Genomic DNA, 26,340 nt, shown 5'->3' with positions numbered 1-26,340 from the left:
CTATTTTGCAATGTTTCTAATATCGAATATATTTTCAATAGTGTTTGAAAAGGTTCATCTGACCAAAACGTCACACTTATGCCTTGAAAAAATCCAAATAAAAATGAGTACTGATTAATTTTGAGTGCTGAAGTTTGATTCTACTTCTTTTTATTTCCTGCTGATTATGTGAACATTTAGCCAGAAACGTTTGGCTTGGCAATATATCTAGACCTCATTAGTACACTCACGCATTGGACAGCTTAAACCTATTTTGATTGTTCTAATACCAGTCTCATTTAATGGCAAAAAAAGAGGATAACAGAACTACTGTACAACTCCACGGTCATGGTTTAGCTGTCCTCACGCAACCCTAGGACTGCCCCACAAAGAATGCCCACTTATAACAGGAAAGAAATTCCATAGCCTGCAGTTAATTAATGAGAAGCCAGGAAATTGCAGGCATAAAAATTAAAGCTAACTTTTAAGAATTACAGACATCGCTGTCAGTTAAGTTGAATGAGCCTGGCATTTCAGTGCCAACCCAGAAGCAGCAGCATGCCACTTCTCAAAAGCTGCTGCTGGGATCTTGACCTCTAAAAACATGTGGTCGATGAAACTTAGTGCTTGAAAAGGAACCTCAGTGAACAGGAAAATTCTCAAGTCTCTATAAGCGCACATGGTGCATTCATTCAAAGTGTGTGTCATATCTTTTTGCACAGTTGTCTTTGACTACACAAAATGTTCTATTGAATGAAAAGATGCTATGTCTAATCCATGACAATTCATAAGGGCATATGCTTCTAGTGTACTACATGACACAGTACAGTGCCACTTGTATGATCTTAGACCTGGCCTGGTGATTTGAGTATTATATTGCATGTCCAGTATGTTGATGAACTAAGAGTAGAGGATTCAAGAAATAGCAGTGTATGAGTAGTGGTAGATGGTTCCCAGTCTTCAATCCAATGACTCCTTTTTTTTTTATATTGCAGCAAAAATAAACAAAACAATCTGCTCCCTATACCTCATAATGACAAAGTGAAAACAGAATGTTTTTGCTAATGTATTGAAAAGGAAAAAATAAAATCTTGTATTGATATACGTAGTCAATTTATACGTAGACAATTTAGTCAGTACTTAGTTGAGGATCCTTTGTGCAGTTAATATAGTCTCTAGTATTCTTTGGTATGATGACTTAAGCTTTGCATCTGGATTTGGGGATTTTCTGCCATTCTTCTTTGCAGATCCTCTAGAGCACTGTCAAGTTGGATGGGGTCCATCAGTGAACAGGCATTTTAAGGTCTCTCCAGAGATGTTTAATTGGGTTCAAGTGAGGGCTCTGGCTGGTTCACTTAAGGACATTAACAGAGTTGTCCCTAAGCCACTCCTGTATTGTCCTGGCTGTGTGCTTACAATCATTGTCTTGTTGGAAAGTGAACCTTCGGCCCCGAACACTCTGGTTCAGGTTTTTATCAAGAATATTTTTGTACTTTGCTCCATTCATCTTTTTTTAACCATGACCTGTCTCTCTACCCCAGCTGCTAAAAAAACAGCCCAAAAGCATGATGCTGCCAGCACCATGCTTCACTATAGGGATTATATTGGGCAGGTAATCAGCAGTGTCTAGTTTTTCTCCAGACATGATTTTAGAATTGAGACCAAAAGGTTCAATCTTGGTTTCATCATACCAGAGAATCATGTTTCTCGTGGTCTGAGAGTCCTTAAAGCGCCTTTTAGCAAACTCCAGCCAAGCTTAAATGTGTCTTTACTGAAGAGACACTTCCTTCTCACCACTGCTATAAAGCCCAGATTAGCAGAGTGCTCCAGTGATGGTTGACCTTCTGGAAGTCTCTGCCATCTAGACACTGGATCTTTGGAGCTCAGCCAGAGTGAACATTGGGTTCTTGGTCACCTTTATTACCAAAGCCTTTTTCCCCTAATAACTTTGTTTGATGGTGAAGTCAGCTCTAGAAAGAGTCCTGGTTGCTCCAAACTTCTTTCATTCAAGAATTATGGAGGCCACTGCGGTCTTGGGAACTTGGGTACAGCATATTTTTTTGCACCCTTCTCCAGATCTGTGCCTCCATTCAATCCAGTCTCTGACCTTTACAGGCAGTTTCTTTCCTCCTCATTACTTGGTTTTTGTTCTGATATGCATTGTCAACTGTGAGACCTTATATAGACAGGGGTGTACCTTTCTAAATCATGTCCAATTGTCTGAATTTACCATATTTGGACTCTAATCAAGGTTTAGAGACATCTTAAGGATGATCAAGAGAAATGGGAGGCCCCCAAAGCTAAATTTCAAGTGTCAAAGCAAAGAGTCTGAATACTTATGTCCATGCAAAAGTTTTGTTTTTCTTTTTTAATTAATATGCAAAACTTTCTAAAATTCAGTTTTCACTTTCTCATTTTGTGTTATTGAGTGCAGATTGATGGGGGGACGACTCGATTATTATTATTTTTTTATTTCAGTAGAATGCCGCAACTTAACAAAATGTGAAAAAAGTAAAAGGGTCTGAAGACAACAAAGCAAAACAATAAAGCAGTATTTCACCTTAACCACCCAACAGTTTTGCCTGAGCTCAGGCTTTGAGAAAAGGATTTAACAGCAGCAGGGTCGGGGGGGGGGGGGGGTGCTGCTTTAGCTGCTCATATCTCGGGATGGTAGCAGTCAGTTATAGGCAGACATTCCAAACTTTCAAACACGACCAGAATTATAGCGTTATGTCCACTACATTGGGTTTTACTTTTTGCGATGTAAGATGACAAAAAATAGTTGTTTTGGTAATTTTTTTTTTTTTTTTTAGGGCACTGGGGGGTGGATCATGTGATATTTTTATAGAGCTGGTCATGGCAATACCCAATATGTCTGTTTTTCTTTTTTATTTATTTTCTTTTTTTACAATTTTATATGTGTTTTATTATGGGAAAGGGGATTTTTTGTTACTTGAAACATTATTGTTTTATTATGAAAAACACATTTTTTATTACTTTTAGTTTTTGTCCCACTCTGGGACTTTAACTTCTGGGGGTCTGATCCCCATCTGTATTGTAATACATTGCCTGTCAGCTTTTACGCTGACAGAGAGCCTATGAGACCCAGCCTAAGGGGTTGGATCTCACTGGCTCCCGTAGAAGGCAAGCCCGCAAGTATATATAAATTAACCACTTCCCCAAAAAAATAAACGAGGCTGAGTGGCGACCATTTTGGACTACACATTATGTGCTGTTCATCATTTTGTAGAGACCAGCTCTCTGTGCACTGGCTTCCTTTTGAGTGTGCCACAATGTGGAGGCAGAGCTACAGGAGGAGGGACACAGCAACAGGCTGAGCCAATGATGAGACAGGAGGTGTGCCTCGGACTACCGCTCTGTAACTAAACAGTCATCACAGATTATCGACCGCGATGGGGCTGACCTATAGGACAATACAGTAAATCACAGGTATCACCTTTAGGTACTGACATCGACATCCATTTGGTGGGAGTGGTAGTAGGTGACAAGTTGTTCTAACACACAAGCAAATCTGTAACCAATGTTGATCGGCTCATTAACAAAAGAAAGAGGGGGTCTGTTTACATCCTCTATGGACTTCAACATTGCAATCACCAGGGTTGTCCTTCTTATACAATCAGGCTGGTTTGCTTCTGATAACACACTGAGGGGGATTTACAAAGCCAAATGAACCAGAGTTCCACGTTAAAGAGGACATGTAACCTCTCCTGACATTTCTGTTTTAGTAACTACATAGAGTAACAATTCTGGTGTATCTTTTCATACAACTCTATGTTGTGCCATTCCTCTATTATTCATGCTAGAAGTTTATGAATCAATTGCCAACAATCTGGAATAAAGTCCAACTAGGGAGAGTGTCCCTGCACAGCCTGACAACACTTAGTGTAAGACTGTGCAGGGACATACCCCCAACTGGCAACACCCAGCTGGACTCTAAGCTTCTAGTAGGAATAATAGAGGGATGGCACAACATAGGGTTATATAAAAAGATGATCCAGTATCACATGGGGCATACAAGTAGTTATTAAAACAGACATGTCAGACAAAAACTAATTTCACAGTATATTTCCAGTACACCACTAACACGTAGGTGATGTAAGAATACTGTATCTAAGGCGCAATAGGACTTTGGGTGGCTATTTGCTTAATAAAATGGCAAAATTAGTTAATGACAGAAAATAATTTTTAGGCCATTTAGAAATGTTTTAAATAAACTTTAATAAAACTTTTATAAAAAGATGCTGATAAGAATAAAACATAGTATATATGTTAAATCTGTAATAAAACTAAACTGATGCATTTCAGTTCATTTATTTCGTAATTCTTATTTAAGTAATTTGTTCATTTGTTAACGCAAAAGTAAAGAGTACATTTCTCTTTCAGCTAAACTTGGCAGCAACAAAGTATTTTTAATTTACTTAAATGGTTTGTGAAAGGTGATAGTCAAAGATAGGATCAAAAATGTGAATTGCGCTGGGTAATGTAACAAAGACAATTAGGAATGCATGTAGAAAGTAGATAGGGCCCCTTTTTAATAATATTGTGAAAAGTCTCTGACTGGCAATTGTGGGAAATGAGACAAGATAGGCAAAAAAAATAATAATAATAAATTATGGGTGTTCTAACAGTGAAATCAACACAAAAGACCTAGTTAACAAGTACGCCATGCTCTTAAAAACATAGTATAAAGTTTGTATAGTATGCATTCACATCCAGGTATAAAACAGCAGTAGAGTTTAGGTCTTTCCACCTAAAAATCTTGACCTGCTCTATACCTGCAGTGCCCTCTCATCTGTATTCAACAGCCTATACCAAAGCCAATCTCAAACCTACATATCATAAAACTGACTCTGATGGCTGAGTACAGACCTTACATGTTAGTACATGGAGTGCCCCTAGGTCTGTGTGCCTTGCTTATCACAGAGGGACTTACCTTTTATCGTGTACCACCAGGTATTTCTTTTTAAAGGGCATCTGTCAGCAGATTTGTATCTATGACACTGGCTGACCCATTACATGTGCACTTGGCAGCTGAATACATCTGTGTTGGTCCCATGTTCATATGTGCCTGAATTGCTGAACAAAGTGATGTTTTAATATATGCAAATGAGCTTCTAGGAGCAATGGGGGCATTACTGTTACTCCTGGAGGCTCTGCTCTCTCTGCAACTGCCATGCCATCTAAACTTTGATTGGCAGGGCCAGGCGGTGTAAATGTGATCCCAGCTGGCTCGGCCATGTGCTTCAGTACAGGGAAGTCAATGAAAGTCCCGTCATTGAAAGTGGAGAGGGTGCGGCAGTTGCAGAGAGGGCATAGCCTCTTGGTTTAATGGTATCACCCCTGTTGCTCCTAGAGGCTCATTTGCATATAATAAAACATCACTTTTCTCAGTAATGCAGGCACATATGAACATGGGACCAACATAGATGCCTTCAGATGCCAAGCGCATATGGAGCAGGTCAGTCAGTTTTAGGTCAGGTACAAATCTGCTGACAGATGGCCTTTAAGTTACTTGTCCCAAGAATTAGCAGAGAAAATACATTTTCCATACTTTCTTGCTGATAAGATCTGTATTTGAGAAAATATACTGTAAGGCTATGAATCACAAATGCAGCTTTTTATATAACCGCATATACTGTATGGAGACACATACATAAAAACATACAATACATATGCAGCTGGAGCACATACGCCAATTTCTCAGATTCTAGTGTCTATAAAACTGAAAACAGCAGTGTCCGCCACTGTGCCTTCCTAACAGTGGCAACCAAAATAACAGCCAGTCACAGCTATATCATAACAGGAACATCCAGCCGTGTAGCCCTTTTGACAGTTATAGCGTGTGCAAGGTTCCACTGGAGTATCAGAAAACCATATTGGGTCCCAATTGGTGACCACTTGGTCTATGGGTTACATTTTTCTGGGTTGATTTACAAATAACCTATTAGAGCTTTTTCATTAAGTAACTATGTCCTGTGTATACAACAATAACCACAAAGTACACTCACCTACAGAATTATTAGGAACACCTGTTCTATTTCTCATTAATGCGATTATCTAGTCAACCAATCACATGGCAGTTGCTTCAATGCATGTAGGGTTGTGGTCCTGGTCAAGAAGACAATCTCCTGAACTCCAAACTGAATGTCAGGATGGGAAAGAAAGGTGGGCTACAACAGCAGAAGACCCCACCGGGTACCACTCATCTCCACTACAAATAGGAAAAAGAGGCCACAATTTGCACAAGCTTACCAAAATTGGACTGTTGAAGACTGGAAAAATGTTGCCTAGTCTGATGAGTCTCGATTTCTGTTGAGACATTCAAATGGTAGAGTCCGAATTTGGCGTAAACAGAATCAGAACATGTATCCATCATGCCTTGTTACCACTGTGCAGGCTGGTGGTGGTGGTTTAATGGTGTGGGGGATGTTTTCTGGGCACACTTTAGGCCCCTTAGTGCCAATTGGCCATCGTTTAAATGCCACGGGCTACCTGAGCATTGTTTCTGACCATGTCCATCCCTTCATGAGCACCATGTACCCATCCTCTGATGGCTACTTCCAGCAGGATAATGCACCATTTCACAAAGCTCGAATCATTTCAAATTGGTTTCTTGAACATGACAATGAGTTCACTGTACTAAAATGGCCCCCACAGTCACCAGATCTCAACCCAATAGAGCATCTTTGGGATGTGGTGGAATGGGAGCTTTGTGCCCTGGATGTGCATCCCTCAAATCTCCATCAACTGCAAGATGCTATCCTATCAATATGGGCCAACATTTCTAAAGAATGCTATCAGCACCTTGTTGAATCAATGCCACGTAGAATTAAGGCATTTCTGAAGGCAAAAAGGGGTCCAACACCGTATTAGTATGGTGTTCCTAATAATTCTTTAGGTGAGTGTATATGGCACATTAAAGAATGGGTGTGGACATGTTTTGTATAGATTGAGGGCAGATCCTCAATGAGTCACTTCCCCTAAGGCAGGGGTGTCAAACTCAAATTCATCGGGGGCCGCATCAGCAGTTTGGTCACCCTCAAAGGGCCGGTTGTATCTGTAGGATGTATACGGTTGTATACTGTATGGGGGCAAGGGCCACAGGGTGATGTTATACTGTGCGGGGGCAGCCGCTTGGTGACGTTATACTGTATGGGGCACTAGGGCAGCCCCAAGGTGACGTTATACTGTATGGTGGCCACAAGGAGACGTTATACTGTATGGGGGCAGCCACAAGGAGACGTTATACTGTATGGGGGCAACAGGGAGACATTATAGTTTATCAAGTGCTACGTGCAGTGCAGATTGCAGGTAGGGCCAGAGCCTCAGAAGACAGACAGCACAACCTTTATTTCTGACACCCCTGCAGATGAGCGTTCCTCCCGGAGCCTGTCCACATCGCAGCATCCGGCCTGACCTGCAAGCGCTGACTGGGGTCACATAGCATTATATTGATTTATGATGCTATGTAACTCTTACAGTGTTATCCAACACATTCCAGAACTGTAAGGGTTACATAGCATCATAAATCAGTATAATGCTATGTGACCCCAGTCAGCGCTTGCAGGTCAGGCCGGGAGCTGCGATGTGGACAGGCTCCGGGAGGAACGCTCATCTGCAGGGGGCCGTGGGGTCTCTCACTCCTCTTCTCCCATCTTGGCCTGCAATTACTCAGTCTCTGGAGACGGTGTGCTGACTTACTGTGCGCTCCTGTGCTGGCAGGTGGGCGGAGACTTCGATACAGGAGCCGGGAGGAGCGGGGGCCGTCTGCAGGAAGTGATATGTACGGTACTCATATGCACGATGCAGGGGCAGGCTGACATAGATGTAGGAGCGGTCAGCTCGCGGCTAGCATATGACCGCTCCTATTACTGCCCAACCGACATGTCCCTGCTACTTGCCCGCACAGGGCTAAACAACTGTTCAAACTACTTGCCCGGCGCCCGGAACTGCATGTCCCGGGCGTCGGGCGATAGGAATTCCACAGCCCTGAAAGTGGAGGTTTCCTGTGTAGAACGGCCGGCGCCGCTAGAGGGCAGACGTTCTCTGGCTTGTAGGCTGCCGCTCATGCGCTGAAGAGGCGGCTTTCTTGTGTCAAAAAAAATAAAAGCCAGAATAAAAGGTGAAGGCTAGCGGCCGGCGGCGGCTACGCGGGCCACATGACGAGGTCTGGCGGGCCGGATTCGGCCCGCGGGCCTTGTGTTTGACACCCGTGCCCTAAGGGTACTTTTACACTAGCGTTTTTCTTTTCTGGCACTGAGTTCCGTACTAGGGGCTCAATACCGGAAAAGAACTGATCAGTTTTATCCTAATGCATTCTGAAAGGAGAGCAATTCGTTCAGGATGCATCAGGATGTCTTCAGTTCAGTCTTTTTGACTTTTCAGGGCGGAGATAATAAAAAACCCGGCCCAAAAAACGGAACACTTACCTGATATTTTTCCATAGGAATGTATTAGTGCCGGCATTCAAATTGCCGCATTGACGGATCCGGTATTCCGGCTGCAAGGTTTCATTATCCTGTCTATCATGATGTGATTATGTTGTTATTTTCAAACTAAGGGCTACTTGCTGAAAATAGCTGGATGGTCAACTAATGAAATATTCAGAATCCACGCAGACTGAACAATAAGCAAGTTCCAATGAATATCCTCATTGCTCTCAGTCTGAAGGGTGGTGGGAAGTAATGACAGAGTTCTATTGTATTTCCTGCTGAAACGACAAGCTCATACACCCTCTACTGTGCATAAAGAGATGGTCACAAGCTTAACTTATCTACTGGAGCCTCGTCATGATGTAGATGTCTGAACTGTTGAAAAGTTTCATTCATCTACTGCAAAATGATAAGAGCTTTGCAAGGTTTTTCAATAAGGTTCTGCATCATCCATGGTAATTATGAAAGGAAACACAATTGAAGTTAGGGCCCTTTTACATGGACCAAGTACAAATGATCCTTCTATAATTGTCTAGTGTGAAGGAGCTGCCAGTCACCATGCAAAAGTGCACACACTCATTTCTCAGTTAATGACATCTTTCACGTGGCACCTAAGATCATTTATAATCTGTGGGCAGTACAACAGGGATGTGCTGCCAACAAGCAGTGAGTTTGGATAGGGTGAATGACTGTAGTCGAGATGGATCATCCCTATACAGAGGGGATGATGGCTGCATGTACACTAAATGCAGTTGAGCAAGCTGGCAAGGATCAGGAATGAAAGGTTCATTCTCGACCATTGTCCTAATATCAGGCAATGTAAATGGGTCTTTAGGGTCTTCTTACATGGGCCGATGCTGGGTCAATGACAAGCAACAAATAATATACAAGCATATTGATGACCTATCCTCAGGATAGATAAGGAGAAAAGAGACCAGCAATCTGCCTTTGTCAAACAGCTTGACAAAGGCAGATTGTATGCCGAAACGCGTTACTGGAATGTGACAATAAATCACAGCAAGATTATCTAAACAAGCGAGTGCTGGTCTCTTTTCTCCTTATCTATACGGAACGCCGGCCCTGAGACACGTGCACCACTACTCCACTTCAAAAACTGCAGTACCGATCGATCGACACATTTTATTACTATCCTCAGCATAAGTCATCAGTATCTGGTCGGTGGAGGTCCAACTCTCAGCATCCCCACTGATGAGCTGTTTGAAGAGGAGGCGGCATTCGTATGAGAACTACTTTCTTTTTAAGATTACACTGTAGGTCATCTTGGACGTCTCAGTGGGACAGTTCCATGCACTTGAATGGAACACGCACTTGTAATTACACTGCACAATTGCTGTAAGCAAGACAATGTGCAGTGTAATCTTGAAGAGGAAGCAGTGCTCATACAAGCGCCTCCTCCTCTTCAAACAGCTGATCGGCGGGCGTGCCGGGAGTTGGACCCCCACGATCAGATACTGATGACCTATCCTGAGGATAGGTACTGGCTGTACAGCCGCTTTAAAGTGCCTTTCACATGGCCCGCATTAAAGATGTGATGACCTGAAGACCTGAAAGATGATTGTGTTAGTTTGTCAGTTGATCGGCGACAGCTTTACACGGAACAATTATAGGGAAAGAGCATTCATATGTACAAATGTTTGTTCCTGATAACTGGCCCGATCCTTGGTCAGTATAATAACGCCCTTACAGAGACATGGATATATTTGGGTTGAGATAGCTATTCATGTGATATCATTTCTAAACAGTCATGTGTGTAAAGTCCTGAGCTGCATTGACAATTCTGCTGGTAATTACTGGAAATAGACAAGAAGTTTGTATAGTGACACATCTCCAATAGTCAGTGTGCACTGGGAATAATGGCTGACAAATGACAGCAGCCCATTCATGTAAGTACATACACTCACTATGTACAAGCATATACACACACATTTACTACAGTATCACATGCATGTGCACACTGTAGTACATACTGTCTATATACAAGTAAGGCTACTTTCACACTGGCGTTTTGGCTTTCCGTTTGTGAGATCCGTTCAGGGCTCTCACAAGCGGTCCAAAACGGATCAGTTTTCCCCTAATGCATTCTGAATGGAAAAGGATCCGCTCAGAATGCATCAGTTTGCCTCCGTTCATAGAAACATAGAAGCATAGAATGTGTCGGCAGATAAGAACCATTTGGCCCATCTAGTCTGCCCAATATACTGAATACTATGGATAGTCCCTGGCCCTATCTTATATGAAGGATGGCCTTATGCCTATCCCATGCATGCTTAAACTCCTTCACTGTATTTGCAGCTGCCACTTCTGCAGGAAGGCTATTCCATGCATCCACTACTCTCTCAGTAAAGTAATACTTCCTGATATTACTTTTAAACCTTTGCCCCTCTAATTTAAAACTATGTCCTCTTGTAGCAGTTTTTCTTCTTTTAAATATTCTCTCCTCTTTTACCTTGTTGATTCCCTTTATGTATTTTAAAGTTTCTATCATATCCCCTCTGTCTCGTCTTTCTTCCAAGCTATACATGTTAAGTTCCTTTAATCTTTCCTGGTAAGTTTTATCCTGCAATCCATGTACCAGTTTAGTAGCTCTTCTCTGAACTCTCTCCAAAGTATCAATATCCTTCTGGAGATATGGTCTCCAGTACTGAGCACAATACTCCAAATGAGGTCTCACTAGTGCTCTGTAGAGCGGCATGAGAACCTCCCTCTTTCTACTGGTAATTCCTCTTGCTATACACCCAAGCATTCTGCTAGCATTTCCTGCTGCTCTGTGACATTGTCTGCCTACCTTTAAGTCTTCTGAAATAAGACTTCTAAATCCCTTTCCTCAGATACTGAGGTTAGGACTGTATCACTGATTTTATATTCTGCTCTTGGGTTTTTACGTCCCAGGTGCATTATCTTGCACTTATCAACATTAAATTTTAGTTGCCAGATTTTTGACCATTCCTCTAGTTTTCCTAAGTCCTTTTCCATTTGGTGTATCCCTCCAGGAACATCAACCCTGTTACAAATCTTTGTATCATCAGCAAAAAGACACACCTTACCATCGAGGCCTTCTGCAATTTCGCTGATAAAGATATTAAACAATATGGGTCCCAGAACAGATCCCTGAGGTACCCCACTGGTAACAAGACCTTGGTCTGAATATACTCCATTGACTACAACCCTCTGTTGTCTGTCCCTCAGCCACTGCCTAATCCATTCAACAATATGGGAGTCCAAGCCCAATGACTGCACTTTATTGATAAGCCTTCTATGTGGGACAGTATCAAAAGCCTTACTAAAGTCTAGATAAGCGATGTCTACTGCACCTCCTCCATCTATTATTTTAGTCACCCAATCAAAAAAATCAATAAGATTAGTTTGACATGATCTCCCTGAAGTAAACCCATGCTGTTTTTCATCTTTCAATCCATGGGATTTTAGATGGTCCACAATCCTCTCCTTAAGTATGGTTTCCATTAATTTCCCCACTATTGATGTCAGGCTTACTGGCCTATAGTTGCCCGATTCCTCCTTACTACCTTTCTTGTGAATGGGCACAACATTTGCTAATTTCCAATCTTCTGGGACGACTCCTGATGCCAGTGATTGGTTAAATAAATCTGTTAATGGTTTTGCTAGTTCACCGCTGAGCTCTTTTAATAGCTTTGGGTGTATCCCATCAGGCCCCTGTGACTTATTTGTATTAATTTTAGACAGTTGACTTAGAACCTCTTCCTCGGTAAAGACACATGCGTCAAAAGATTCATTAGTCTTCTTTCCTAACTGAGGTCCTTCTCCTTCATTTTCCTTTGTAAAAACTGAACAGAAGTATTCATTGAGGCAGTCAGCTAGTTCTTTATCTTCTTCTATATACCTTCCTTTAGTTTTTAATTTGGTAATTCCTTGTTTTAGTTTCCTTTTTTCATTTATGTATCTGAAGAATGCCTTATCGCCTTATTTCCCTGACTGAGCTAATTTTTCTTCTGCCTGTGCTTTAGAAGCTCTTATACTTGTTTGGCCTCTCTCTACCTAATCTTATAAATTTGTCTGTCATCCTCATTTTTTTTTTTTTTTATAATTCCTAAATGCTATCTTTTTGTTTTTAATAATTTTGGCCACTTCTGCTGAGTACCACAGTGGTCTCTTCCTTTTTTTGCTTTTACTGACAAGCCTAATGCAATTTTCTGTTGCCTTCAATAGTGCCACTTTTAAGTAGTCCCATTTCTCCTGGACTCCAATGAAACTGTTCCAGTCTGATAGGAACTCGTATACCACTAATCTAATTTTAGAAAAGTCAGTTTTTCTAAAATCTAAAACTTTTGTTTTTGTGTGGTGTGACTCAGTCACTGTACTTATAGTAAACCACACTGACTGGTGATCACTAGATCCCAAGCTTTCCCCTACAGTAATATCAGATACCAAATTCCCATTTGTGAATACTAAATCTAAAATGGCCTCCTTCCGGGTTGGCTCCTCCACTACTTGCTGTAGAGAAAATCCCAGTAGGGAATTTAGAATATCTGTACTCCTGGCAGAACTAGCTATTTTGGTTTTCCAGTTTACATCAGGAAGATTGAAGTCTCCCATAATGATAACTTCCCCCTTCAATGTCATTTTAGCTATTTCCTCAACTAGTAGATCATCTAATTCTTTGACTTGGCTAGGTGGTCTATATATCCCACCTACACGAGTTACCTTATGATTATCAAGCTGCAAGGTAACCCAAACTGACTCCAAATTGTTCTCGCTAACTTGTATCAAATTAGATTTTATGCTATCTTTCACATTCAGTCACCATTCCGCTTTGGAGACGGACACCAAGATTCTGCCTGCAGCGTTTTGCTGTCCGCCTGACAAATCGTTCACTATGCGGTAAAACTAACTTGTGCTCTTCATTTTCCAGGTCAGTACGAATCCAGCAATACCACATATGTACAGTTTGTACAGTGTTTCTTGCATTTTGATACTGAAAAACTTTTTTGTAGTTATGTGTGTAAAGCTAGCTATATGGGGCCTAATTTTTTTGAGGTGCGATCTAAACTTTTCATTGATACCATTCTGGGGTGTGTATGACTTTTTGATCATTTTTTAGTGGGAGGAGAAGCGACCAAAAAACGGCGAATTGGTCATTTTGAAACTTCATTTGTTTTGCCTTTTTCCGTATGAGGCAAATACTTTTATATTTTGATAGTAGGTGCGTTTTCACATGCGCCAATAACCATGATGTGTATTTTTTTTACTTTTTTTATTCTCATTTTGGGGAAAGGGGGGTGATTTGAATTTTTATATATATTTTTTTTTATTCTTCAAACCTTTTTTTTTTACACTTTTTTTATAGTTCCCATGGCAATCATTTGATTGCTATTTTCACAGACTTTCTTTTCTTTTTTTCATTTTTTTTATTTATTTAGTTTTTTCACTTTTTATTATTTTATAATAAAAAAGTGAATTAACCCCTTCCTTCTTCAGCACAGCAGGAATGGATCACTTTACAGACTGCAGGCTGACACTTAACTGTACAACCAGCAGGAGCACTCTCATATCAAGAAGATCTTAGCTTAGCGCGCCACCGCTGACTGTTTCACTATGCTTTGCAATGGATCGCTGTAACACCCTGTTACAGTGACACAATGCAGGGAGACCACTTTCTCTGGTCTCCGGGATACTTTCTTTGACCGCAGCTGTCTAATGGCAGAGCAGTCAAAGAGATCTGCAGCGCCACCGGGCACAGTCAGATCATAATGTAACCCGGTGCCTCTATAGATCAGGTTACAGATAATAGCTTACAGCCACAAGGTATATATTCATGCAATGTTAAGCAAGTGGTTAAATATCCTTCAATGCTTTGTACTTCATTTTTCAGTAATACTTGTATAAGATTCCAGTAAGTACTTGTTGTGGAAGTCACGTCAAAAGATTATAGCAACATATTAATCCTTTGGTAAAGAAGTTACCATGCAGTTATGCACCTCTAGGGCTAAACTTTAGTTTGATTGCTTTTGATTTTTTAACTCCTATGGGGGTGGTTATGACTGTTTGACTTTGTCATAGAAATAATGGAAAACTGGAATATGTACTGTTTATTACTTTGTATACAGTCGTATAAATCTGTAAAAGGTCCCCCTACCTACCATGTGTCATTTATAATACCCATGTCTTCTTCCATGGCAGAGGGCCCTTTTAAGACAAATATCAATATGCTTCAAATCTTAAATAAGTGTCCAGGAAATTGATTTATTGCAAGCTATTGGCAGGTTTAAAGCCATAAAAATGCAAGTCTTATAAAGATTTTCAATACCGAATCCACAAGGAATATTTACAGCAAATGTATTCTATGTGACCACAGCATAAATTATTTTATAGCACTTTTTGCACCTTCTTTAGATATAAAATAATCTCATATTTAACTGAACACTTAGGGGGCATTTATCATTCTTCATGTGTCACTTTTCTGGAGGGAAATTGTTGCATGTTCTGCCGCATCTTTATACAAAATTCTGCAACATTTATTCCCATACGCCACACTTCACCACTTTTCAAAGTTTAGAGATTAGATCTCTTAAATGGCTCATTTACTACATGTGTGATTTTTGCTAAAGTTGCATAAAAGTTGCATCTCCACATCAGGCAACTCCCTGGCATACTTTCACTGACAGTAGCGAAACCATATTACACTTGTGCATTATTTAATAAACCGAAACATACATTTAGCGCAGTAACACAAACCAAAGGGAGACAGAAAAAACTGCAAATAATAAATGTGTTGTTTTTTTGTCAGTTTACTGTATTTTCTGTATGTTTCAGAAAAATTCAGTTTTGTAGAAACTGTAGAAAACCTATAGAGGACACAGGGATTCATTTCCTGCTAGTCTGTTCCATATTCAGCCTGCAGACAGCAGATGGGGGGGGCTTACTGAATGGGTGGGGTTTGACAAAATATGTCTCCTGTTGCCGACAGAGGGAAGTGCACTTTCTGTAGCCTATAGTCTCACAGCTAGACAGAGGATTATTAGTATATAGAATTTACATATACATATTGATTTATTCTTTATATACTTCTCAGCTGTCATTGAAATATGAGACAGAATAGGATAAATGTGAATATTAACCTCTTGGGGACACAGGGCGTACCTGTTCGCCCTGATGTCCCAGTACTTAAGGACAAAGGGCATACAGGTACGCCCTGTGTATTTCCGATCACCACTGCGCGGCGGGCGGTGATCGGAACAGCCCAAAATAGTGCAAATAAATCCATCCTCTCATCCCGCAAAAAATGAGCCCCTACTTAAGACAATAGGCTAAAAACTTAAAAAAAACAGACTCTCAGACTATGGAGATACTAAAATGTTTTGTTTTGTTTAAAAAAGTATATTATAGAGTAAAACCTAAATACATTTTAAAAAGTAGACATATTAGGTATTGCAGCGTCCGTACGAATCTGCTCTATAAAAATAACACATGACCTAACCCCTTTAAATGAACACAGTCAAAAAAATAAAACAAAAACGGTGCAATTTTTTCTGTTAACAAAGAAAGGGTTAACAGTCAAACAAAACTCAAAATGTATTGCCCTGATTTTGTAGTTTTCAGAAAGACCCCATATGTGGTTGTAAAATGCTGTATGGCCAAACGGCAGGGCGCAGAAGTAAAGGGGCGTCATATGGTTTTTGGAACGCAGATTTTGCTGGACTGTTTTTTTTAACACCATGTCCCATTTGAAGCCCCCCTGATGCACCCCTAGAGTAGAAACTCCATAAAACTGACCCCATCTAAGAAACTACACCCCTCAAGGTATTCAAAACTGATTTTACAAACTTTTTTAACCCTTTAGGTGTTCCACAAGAGTTATTGGCAAATGGAGATAACATTTCAGAATTTCAATTTTTTGTAACCTTGCCTCACAATAATGTAAATAGTCCCAACTAAACTGCCACCTTATCCAATAGCTTCCAAAATGGGGTCACTTTTTTGGAGCTTCTACTCCAAAGCTTTGGAGCTTCTAGGGGTGCATCAGGGGGGCTTCAAATGGGACATGGTGTAAATAAACCAGTCCAGCAAAATCTGCCTTCCAGAAACCATATGGTGTTCCTTTCCTTCTGCGCCCTGCCGTGTGCCCATACAGTAGTTTACGACCACATATGGGGTGTTTCTATATACTACAGAATCAGGCCAATAAATATTGAGTTTTGTTTGGCTATTAATCCTTGCTTTGTTACTGGAAAAAATTGATTAAAATGGAAAAATTGCCCAAAAATTTAAATTCTGAAATTTCATCTCCATTTGCCAATAACTCTTGGGGAATACCTAAAGGGTTAACAAAGTTTATAAAATCAGTTTTGAATACCTTGAGGGGTTTAGTTTCCAAAATGGGGTCAGTTTTGTGGAGTTTCTACTCTAGGGGTGCATCAGGGGGGCTTCATATGGGACATGGTGTAAATAAACCAGTCCAGCAAAATCTGCCTTCCAGAAACCATATGGTGTTCCTTTCCTTCTGCGCCCTGCCGTGTGCCCATACAGTAGTTTACGACCACATATGGGGTGTTTATATAAACTACAGAATCAGGGCAATAAATATTGAGTTTTGTTTGGCTGTTAACCCTTGCTTTGTTACTGGGAAAAATGGATTAAAAAGGAAAATTTGCCCAAAAATTTTAATTCTGAAATTTCATCTCCATTTGCCAATAAGTCTTGTGGAGCCCATAAAGGGTTAACAATGTTTGTAATCAGTTTTGACTACCATGAGGGGTGTAGATTCCAAAATGGGGTCATTTTTGGGTGGTTTCTTTTATGTAAGCCTCAAAGTGACTTCAGACCTGAGCTGGTCCTTAAAAAGTGGGTTTTGAAAAATTTCTTCTAAACTTCTAAGCCTTGTAACGTCCCCAAAAAATAAAATGACATTCCCAAAATGATCCAAACATGAAGTAAACATATGGGGAATCTAAATGAATAACTATTTTTGGAGGTATTACTATGTATTATAGAAGTAGAGAAATTGAAACTTTGCAATTATTTCTAAATTTTTGTATTTTGTATTTTTTTATAAATAAAAATGATTTTTTTTTACTACATTTTACCAGTGTCATGTACAAGTACAACATGTGACGAAAAAACAATCTCAGAATGGCCTGGATAAGTAAAAGCGTTTTAAAGTTATTCACACATAAAGTGACACTGGTCAGATTTGCAAAAAATGGCCTGGTCCTTAAGGGGTTAAAGGGGTTATGCCATGATCGATGTAAAAAATGAAAATCAGACATCATATACACTGTAGTACATAGTACACAGTCTCTTTCTAAGAAAGTTAGAACCAGCCCTGTACCTCCCATGGAACCACAGATCTCCCCATTCTTTGCTTCAATTACTCTTCTAGATTATCTTCAGCATGGCAGCACAGGGGGCATATCCTTTCTGCTGGAGCTCTCTCTCTCTCTGTACCTGCCACAGCTTCTAATAGTAGATATGGCTGGTGACAGCTGAAGATTTAAACTGAGCACATGGGACCACCTGAGTGACGTGGACAAGAAATAAGGAAAAGAACAAACAGCAGGTGGCGCTATACAGATACATTTTATTGATTAGCTCACTGGCTATTCTAAAATTTTAATTATGTGCAAATACAAAAGTATTCAGATTCAGGTGCCGGTTTGAAAAATGTAGAATATAAAGGATCAATTACTTTTTTGCTTTTGCTTTTTACAGTATTATTTAAAAAAATGTAACTGGTGTTAATAATTAAATTCATTAAACAGCACACTTAATACAGTTGTATATACTGGAGTTTCAAATAATAAGCATCCAAACATTTGGCAGGTTCTAACCATTGGTCCTCTACACTATGGGCTGCACAATATATCTTACAGAGAAGGTCCTAGGGTAGGAAGAGTGCTACCCTTATCTATAGGCTGTTTCTGATATTGCAGCTCATCACCATTCAGGTCATCCTTTGTCATGACTACTGGTATAATCCTGTTAGTGTTATTAGTTGCTAGAGCACAAGGGATGCTTAACAATATTAAGAGTGATCTGCTCTGGAGGGCTGCTTTAATCATGTCCTTATACGCCTTGTTTAGTTTGCAATACATTCTGCTTCTTTTGCCTTTTACTCCTTTGTCAGCTTATTTTGTACTATTTTTCATTTTATACGTTTAGTATATTCCCTGATTACAAACCTCTCTGGAGCATTTCCCCTGGATGAACTAAAAATCATAATTCAGTTCTTTCCATTTGCATTATATAATGTACAATCCTCAATATGTAGTAAATTGACATTGTCAATGTGTATTATTCATAAACATCAGTAAACTAAGGTGTTCTTATTACCTTGGAGATGGTTAATGGTTGTCCATGTTCTAGTCCTCCTTTGAGTGAGAAACCCCATGGAGCTCCACCTTTAAGAGTTGATTGTAGATACAGGGTGGTGACAGGTGGCTGTCCAGAGGATGGCATCTGATCCATGTTGACTTACCAGTGTTAGTCCTCATCTATTCCACCCACCTAGATAGTGTGGATAGATTGAAGTCAACTAAACGTCCATTAGAATAAATGCAGAACCTAAAGATCCAGGTCGAGTACAATCCCATAGGGTGCCTCCTATGCCCTCCAGAGTCGATTAAAAATTATGCTTGTCTGTTGAGGCCTCTTCATTTACTAATGTCTTTATTTCACTGGCAGATGCACAAAAATAACCTATTAGCTTCATACAAGCAAAAGCAAGGAACTTTTGAGATCGCGCATGCAGAACGAGTGACATGTAAAGTAATGTTTGTTTTTGATTGATGATGCTTCTTCTCCAGCTCCCCCAGACTTACCATTACAATAGTCTATCTTTTCAGTTCATTGCATTCAAAGAATGAGATCTTTCTCCTTTTCCAAGCTGCATGGGCTTCTTGAGAACCAGCTATAATTTTTTCTTCTGTTGCTCTCAAACTCAACTTGGAATTTCCAGTGGTGCTTAGAATGTAAAACCTTATCTGTAAGGAAAGGAAATCATGCAGGATGTTTGGACAAGCCAGTAAAACTCTGCAGGTGGATTTTCTCCAAGCATAGGAAGTGAAAGTGTTAGACAGATCAGTACATTCCTTCCCTTTCTCCAGATTAGACTGTAGCTACATTGGGAGGGGGAGTGAGAGGCAGAGGGTGTGAGCATAGGATTAGAACAAGTCATGCTGATTTTACACAGCAAGTGCCCAAATGATATGCAGCTAAGAATAGAAAGGGGTGAAGGAAATAATATGCATATCAACACTTCCAAAGTATCAGAAACCCTGCCACTATGATGCCACTTTATCATTCACAGTACTTTCACATGCTTTTAAAGGAAACCTTTAAAAAACTTTGTGTTTCATGCTACAGTAAATTCACGGCATAAAGTAGTGACAACCATGCTCATTGCAACAGCTTGTCACTTATCAGCTAATGTCAGAAGAATATGTAGAACTTTCCACAGGCCAACTATTGGAGTAATTATCGGGAAGCAGCATTCCTAGGACGGCCACCAATTACCAGAGAAACGATAAAATACTAATACATCAGTGAAGATATCATTGATGCAGACACCATAATTATTGTTTTTCGAAAGCAGAGTGTCCTGTGCAAACAGGGATCTGCTGCCCAGAAGCAATGACTCTGTATAGGAATGAGCGGTCACAATAGCAATCACCCCCATACAGAGTAGGTGATTGCAGCTTGCAAATGCAGTTTTCAACTCTGCTGACAATAAGGCAATTATTGGGAATGAATGATTTGTTCTTGATAATTGCCTAAAGGGTCCTTAGCCGTTTAATGCCTGCCGTGAATGCCAGAGAAGAGTCACAGTTGCCTGAGTAGGGCCACATTTACAACTAGGCACTTGAGATCCAGTTCCTAGGGTGTTGACGTGGAGAAGGGGAAAGGGGGCAGAGATCTGTTGTAGAAAGAAGACATTTAAAAAAAAAATTCTACACCTGGCTGGGGGACCAAGTTCTCCAACAATGGGGCGGGAAGTTTGATACATAAGGTCAGCAGGGAGGCATTTCCAGGAACGGACTTGAAACTCAAGGGCAGTCCCTGAGCGCTAATCAAGGCAGAAGCAGGAGAGAGAAAAGCAATTATCCTCCTTCTCCTCTTCACTGTGTTGCAAAGTGTTATACAGTCAGGTCCATAAATATTGGGACATCGACACAATTCTAACATTTTTGGCTCTATACACCACCACAATGGATTTGAAATGAAACGAACAAGATGTGCTTTAACTGCAGACTGTCAGCTTTAATTTGAGGGTATTTACATCCAAATCAGGTGGACGGTGTAAGAATTACAACAGTTTGCATATGTGCCTCCCACTTGTTAAGGAACCAAAAGTAATGGGACAATTGGCTTCTCAGCTGTTCTATGGCCAGGTGTGTGTTATTCCCTCATTATCCCAATTACAATGAGCAGATAAAAGATCCAGAGTTCATTTCAAGTGCGCTATTTGCATTTGGAATCTGTTGCTGTCAACTCTCAAAATGAGATTCAAAGAGCTGTCACTATCAGTGAAGCAAGCCATCATTAGGCTGAAAAAACAAAACAACCCCATCAGAGAGATAGCAAAAACATTAGGTGTGGCAAAAACAACTGTTTGGAACATTCTTAAAATGAAGGAACGCATCGGTGAGCTCAGCAACACCAAAAGACCCGGAAGACCAAGGAAAACAACTGTGGTGGATGACCGAAAAATTATTTTCCTGGTGAAGAAAACACCCTTCACAACAGTTGGCCAGATCAAGAACACTCTCCAGGAGGTAGGTGTATGTGTGTCAAAGTCAACAATCAAGAGAAGACTTCACCAGAGTGAATACAGAGGGTTCACCACAAGATGTAAACCATTTTCAGGGAAGACCTTGCACATCTCAGCAAGACAATTCTAAACCACATACTGCATCCATCACAACAGCATGGCTTTACAGAAGAGGAGTCCGGAGACTTAACTATCCTGCCTGAAGTCCAGATATTTCACCAATAGAAAACATTTGATGCATCATGAATGCAAAAATCAAGCAAAGAAGACCCAGGACTGTTGAGCATGAGCAACAAAAATCCTACATCAGACAGCAATGTGAAAACATTCCTATCCCAAAATACCAGCAATTGGTCTCCTCACTTCCTAGACATTTTTAAAGACGAGGGGATGCTATATAATTGTAGAAAAAGCATTGTCCCAACTTTTTTTTTAGATGTGTTGCTGCCATCAAGTTCTAAATTAGTTAACCGCTTTAAGTCCGCCCATAGGATATAAACGTCCTATGGGTGGACCTCTATTTCTGAAAGCACGTTTTAAAACGTCCTTTCAGAAATAGCAGCTGCACGCTAATCGTGCAGCTGCTGATCGGGTTGCCCGCTGTCAGTGACAGCAGGGCAACCCAGAGATAAGGCAGGGACAGTTCCCAGGTGTCCCTGCCTTCCGGATCGCTGCAGACACAGCGCTCACCGAGCGCTGTGCGCTTCCTGTTCCGGCCCGGCGGTCATGTGACCGCGGGACCGGAGCATGCAGGAGCTGTGTGAGTTCTCTCACAGACCTCGATCAGCCCTGCTCTGAGGCTGTACAACGTAGAATCACGCTGTACAGCCTCCCTGGGGGGTGTATTTCTCCTGTAACTGGGGCTACTATGTCAGCCCCAGTTACAGGAGAAATCAACAGTGAAAAAAAAAAGAAAAAGTGAAGCAAATGTCCCCTAGAGGTCTTGTATGACCTTATGGGGGACGAAAAGTGTAAAAAAAAATAAAAAAAAATAAAGGGTTGAAAAAAATAAAATAAAAAAAAGTTTCACATGTAAAAAAAAAAGGTCCCCAAGTAAAGAATAAAAAAATAAAATTAAAATAGAAAAAAATAAAATAAAATAGACATATTTGGTATTGCTACGTCCGTAAAAACCAGTTCTATAAAAATATCACATGAGCTAACCCCTCGGGTGAACACCGTAAAAAAAAAACCAAAAAACTGTCAAAACAAGCAATTTTTGTCACCTTGCATCACAAAAGGTGCAACACCAAGTGATCAAAAATGCGTATGTCCCACAAAATGGTACCAATAAAACCGTCACCTCATCCCGCAAAAAATGAGCCCCTACATAAGAAAATCTCTCAAAAAATAAAAAAACTATAGCTCTTAGAACATGGAGACACTAAAACATCATTTTTTGGTTTCAAAAATGCTATTATTGTGTTAAAGTGAAACAAATAAAAAAAAGTATACATATTAGGTATTGCCGCGTCCGTAAAAACCAGCTCTATAAAAATATCACATGAGCTAACCCCTCAGATGAACACCGTAAAAAAAAAAAAAAAAAAACTGTGTCAAAACAAGCAATTTTTGTCACCTTGCATCACAAAAGGTGATCAAAAACGCGTATGTCCCACAAAATGGTACCAATAAAACCATCACCTCATCCCGCAAAAAATGAGCCCCTACATAAGAAAATCTCTCAAAAAATAAAAAAACTATAGCTATCAGAACATGGACACATTAAAACATAATTTTTTGGTTTCAAAAATGCTATTATTGTGTAAAACTTTAATAAATGAGAAAAAGTATACATATTAGGTATCGCCACGTCCGTAACAATCTGCTCTATAAAAATGTCACTTGACTGAACCCCTCAGGTGAACGCTGTAAAAATAAATAAATAGAAACTGTGCTAAAACAACCAATTTGTTGGTCACCTTGCCCCATAAAGTGTTATAATGAATGATCAAAAAATCATATGTACCCAAAAATAGTACTAATAAAACTGGCACCTTATCCCCTAATTTCCAAAATGGGGTCACTTCTTGGGAGTTTCTACTGTAAGGGTGCATCAGGGGGCTTCAAATGGGACATGGCATCTAAAAACCATGTGGAGTTCCTTTTCTTCTGCGCCCTGCTGTGTGCCCATACAGCAGTTTACGACCACATGTGGGGTGTTTCTGTAAACCGCTGAATCTGGGTAATAAATATTGAGTTATGTTTGGCTGTTAACCATCGATGTGTTAAAGAAAAAATTGGATTAAAATGGAAAATCTGCCCAAAAAGTGAAATTTAAAAATTTGATCTCCATTTTCCTTTAATTCTTGTGGAACGCATAAAGGGTTAAAAAAGTTTGTAAAATCAGTTTTGAGTAACTTGAGGGGTGTAGTTTCTATAATGGGGTCATTTATGGGGGTATCCACTATGTAGGCCCCACAAAGTGACTTCAGACCTGAACTGGTCCTTATAAAGTGGGTTTTGGCAATTTTCTTAAAAATTTGAAGAATTTCTTCTAAACTTCTAAGCCTTCTAACGTCCTAAAAAAATAAAATGACATTTCCAAAATGATGCCAACATAAAGTAGACATATGGGGAATGTTAAATAATAAATATTTTATGAGGTATCACTTTCTGTTTTAAAAGCAGAGAAATTGAAATTTAGAAAATTGCAAATTTTTCAAATTGTTGGGTAAATTTGGGATGTTTTCATAAAAAGAGGTGAAATATTTTGACTCAAATTTATGACGATCATGAAGTACAATGTGTCACGAGAAAACAATCTCTGAATGACTTGGATAAGTAAAGGCGTTCCAAAGTTATTACCACATAAAGTGAGATATGTCAGTTTTGCAAAATTAGGCCTGGTCAGGAAGGGGGCAAATGGCCCAGATGGGAAGTGGTTAACTTCATGAAATGGTAAAATATCTCATTTTCTATATGTTCTATGATCTATTGTGAATAAAATATGGGTCTATGAGATTAGCAAATCACTGGATTCTGTTTTTATTTACATTTATTTTAATTAATTTGGATGTGACATTTGGTGCTGCTAGGGTGTTTTTTGTGCTGTGCTATGGTATTGCTGGCCCTGCCTACTTCTGTTGGCCCTGCCTTCTGTCAATTTGGACCCACCTACAACATGGGGCTAATTTAAAGGAAATGTGTCACCCAAAATTTTATCGTCCAGGTAAAACCAGATAGAGACACATATAATTTGTATTTAATTAAGGAATATAGCGGCTCACTTTCCTGGTATCAAAGGACGGGTGCTCTTGCTTGGTAGTGATTTGAACCAATCACAGATTAATGTAATATACGTTTTCAAATATAGCAGGCACTCCTCATCTGGTTATATTGGATAATCAAGGGTTGATATAGATATTATATAATTTATTATCACAATGTTATAAAATTATTTGACAATAGTTTTCAACAATGGTTTAAAAACAGCAATTTAAACAATAGAAATTAAAAATAATATAGAATAAAATATATGGTTAGTAATGGTTTGTAACGAGCAGCAATATTGGCTTATAGCATCAATGTGTATAGTGGCAATTATTTATAGCGGCAGTATTTAAAGCAGCAGTTGTTAATAGCAGCAGTAGAATTGGAGCAGCAGTTGTTAGTAGCAGCAAATGTCATTAATAGCCGTAATCATCAGTGACCATAGTAGAGGTAGCAGTTGTTAATAGCAACAGCAGGGTTGGAGCAGCAGTTGTTAATAGCAATAATTATCAGCGACAACAGCAACAGTCATCAATAGTAATCCATAAATGGTTAATAATGGTCTCCACCAGTCACAGGATACAGTTGTCCCTGCCACCCACAGTTTAAGGGTATGGATGTTGGTGGTTATAGTAGCTGTGGTATATGGTGGTCACAATGTTTTTAGAGCAGCATGTATTTTAGCACAGTTCAATAACATAGAGTTCAGTTTGTTTAATTCAACTCCTGATATTTTCCAGGAATTAGTTTTAAAGAAGCATCCATGTCGGGTACATTGGTGAGGAGTATTTGTGTGTTTAATACTCACTGTTTTCCTTGTTTTGTAAAGTTGTACTAGATGAAGAGGCGTCCCACTAGGTGTGCAATGTACTCACCCCCCATGATCACGATGCCTAAGTTGTTGCTTCTGCTTAGTATCCACCTGTGCGCTTGTGCTTGTTTCTGCCGTGACTCGGCGTCTCACATGATAATTGTGGTTCCCGTTTCGAAACCCCGCGAGATTCAAAGAGCTGCCATAATGTTCGTTGATAGCGAAAATTCGACTTATAATCATTTTAGTTATATCTCTTGCTAGAAATGTTCGAAAGCTTTTAATTGCTTGCCAGTAATGTCCGAAAGATTTTGACTACTTTTTCGCGATATTAATGTGGGTATTTCGGAATGTCTTCTAAACGCATTTCGAGGTTCAAACCTCTTCCTCAGTAGCCATCAACTTTTATTCTATTTCCAGAACATGATTAATAGGGGGCGGCCATCTTCCCTGAGTTGTTCTTAACAGCATTTAGAAAGCATTAAGAAAATTGCTTTAAGGCAGCCCCATAGTCCATAGACACAATGGTCAGGAGGAAACCTCATTGACTTCTATGGGAGAGTTTTCTAGGCAGCTCTGTGACCTGTACAGAGGTCGTTGTACAAGGAAAGAATCGAGAAGCCCTGACAAAGACCTATTGTAAATAGGGATAAGTGAATCGACTTTGGATGAAACATATATTTTGTTCTAATACTATACAGGGCAGGAGCTCCGTACAGTATTAGAATGTATTGACTCAGATAAGCCAAAGTTATTGCTTTGCAAAGTCACACAATAAATTAATACCGTAAATAAATTTTTACTGTAAAAAGCCCATTTCCAAACTTGGGTTCGGTTCCATCCCTAATTGTAAATGGTGGATCCTGACTTATCTATACACAGAGGTGAAATCATTACAGGCAGGATTAGAATGAGTTAACTGCAGTAGAGTAATGTGTACAAACCAAGAAGTGGCGCCTATTATTAGGCTTAGTGGACAGTGCGAAAACTACAGGATTTTATTGTTTTTGTTTAAATATAGATATTGACATGGAAAATTAAAAATAGCATCACCAAGAAGTCTTACAAAACATGTTAAACATAAAAACGTTATTTAAACAATAGACAATAGGTCATTTTCT

At 39.8% G+C, this 26,340-nt stretch overlaps 1 protein-coding gene across 2 annotated transcripts in view; it reads right to left on the bottom strand.

Annotated features, from left to right (window-relative positions):
• Positions 1-19,484, bottom strand: part of SHROOM3 (shroom family member 3) — a 433,756-nt gene extending 414,272 nt beyond the window's left edge. The window contains exon 1 of one of the 2 annotated variants that reach the window (XM_044304349.1): positions 18,759-19,484. In XM_044304349.1, coding sequence (XP_044160284.1) covers positions 18,759-18,893 — 135 coding nt within the window. In that variant the 5' untranslated portion in view covers positions 18,894-19,484. The remainder of the gene's footprint in view (positions 1-18,758) is intronic. The other variant, XM_044304356.1, reaches the window with a different exon arrangement.
• Between the last annotated feature and the right edge of the window lie 6,856 nt (positions 19,485-26,340).

This window comes from Bufo gargarizans, chromosome 1, assembly GCF_014858855.1.
Source record: "Bufo gargarizans isolate SCDJY-AF-19 chromosome 1, ASM1485885v1, whole genome shotgun sequence".
NCBI lineage: Eukaryota > Metazoa > Chordata > Amphibia > Anura > Bufonidae > Bufo > Bufo gargarizans.
This window is presented reverse-complemented; position numbering and strand designations above follow the sequence as displayed.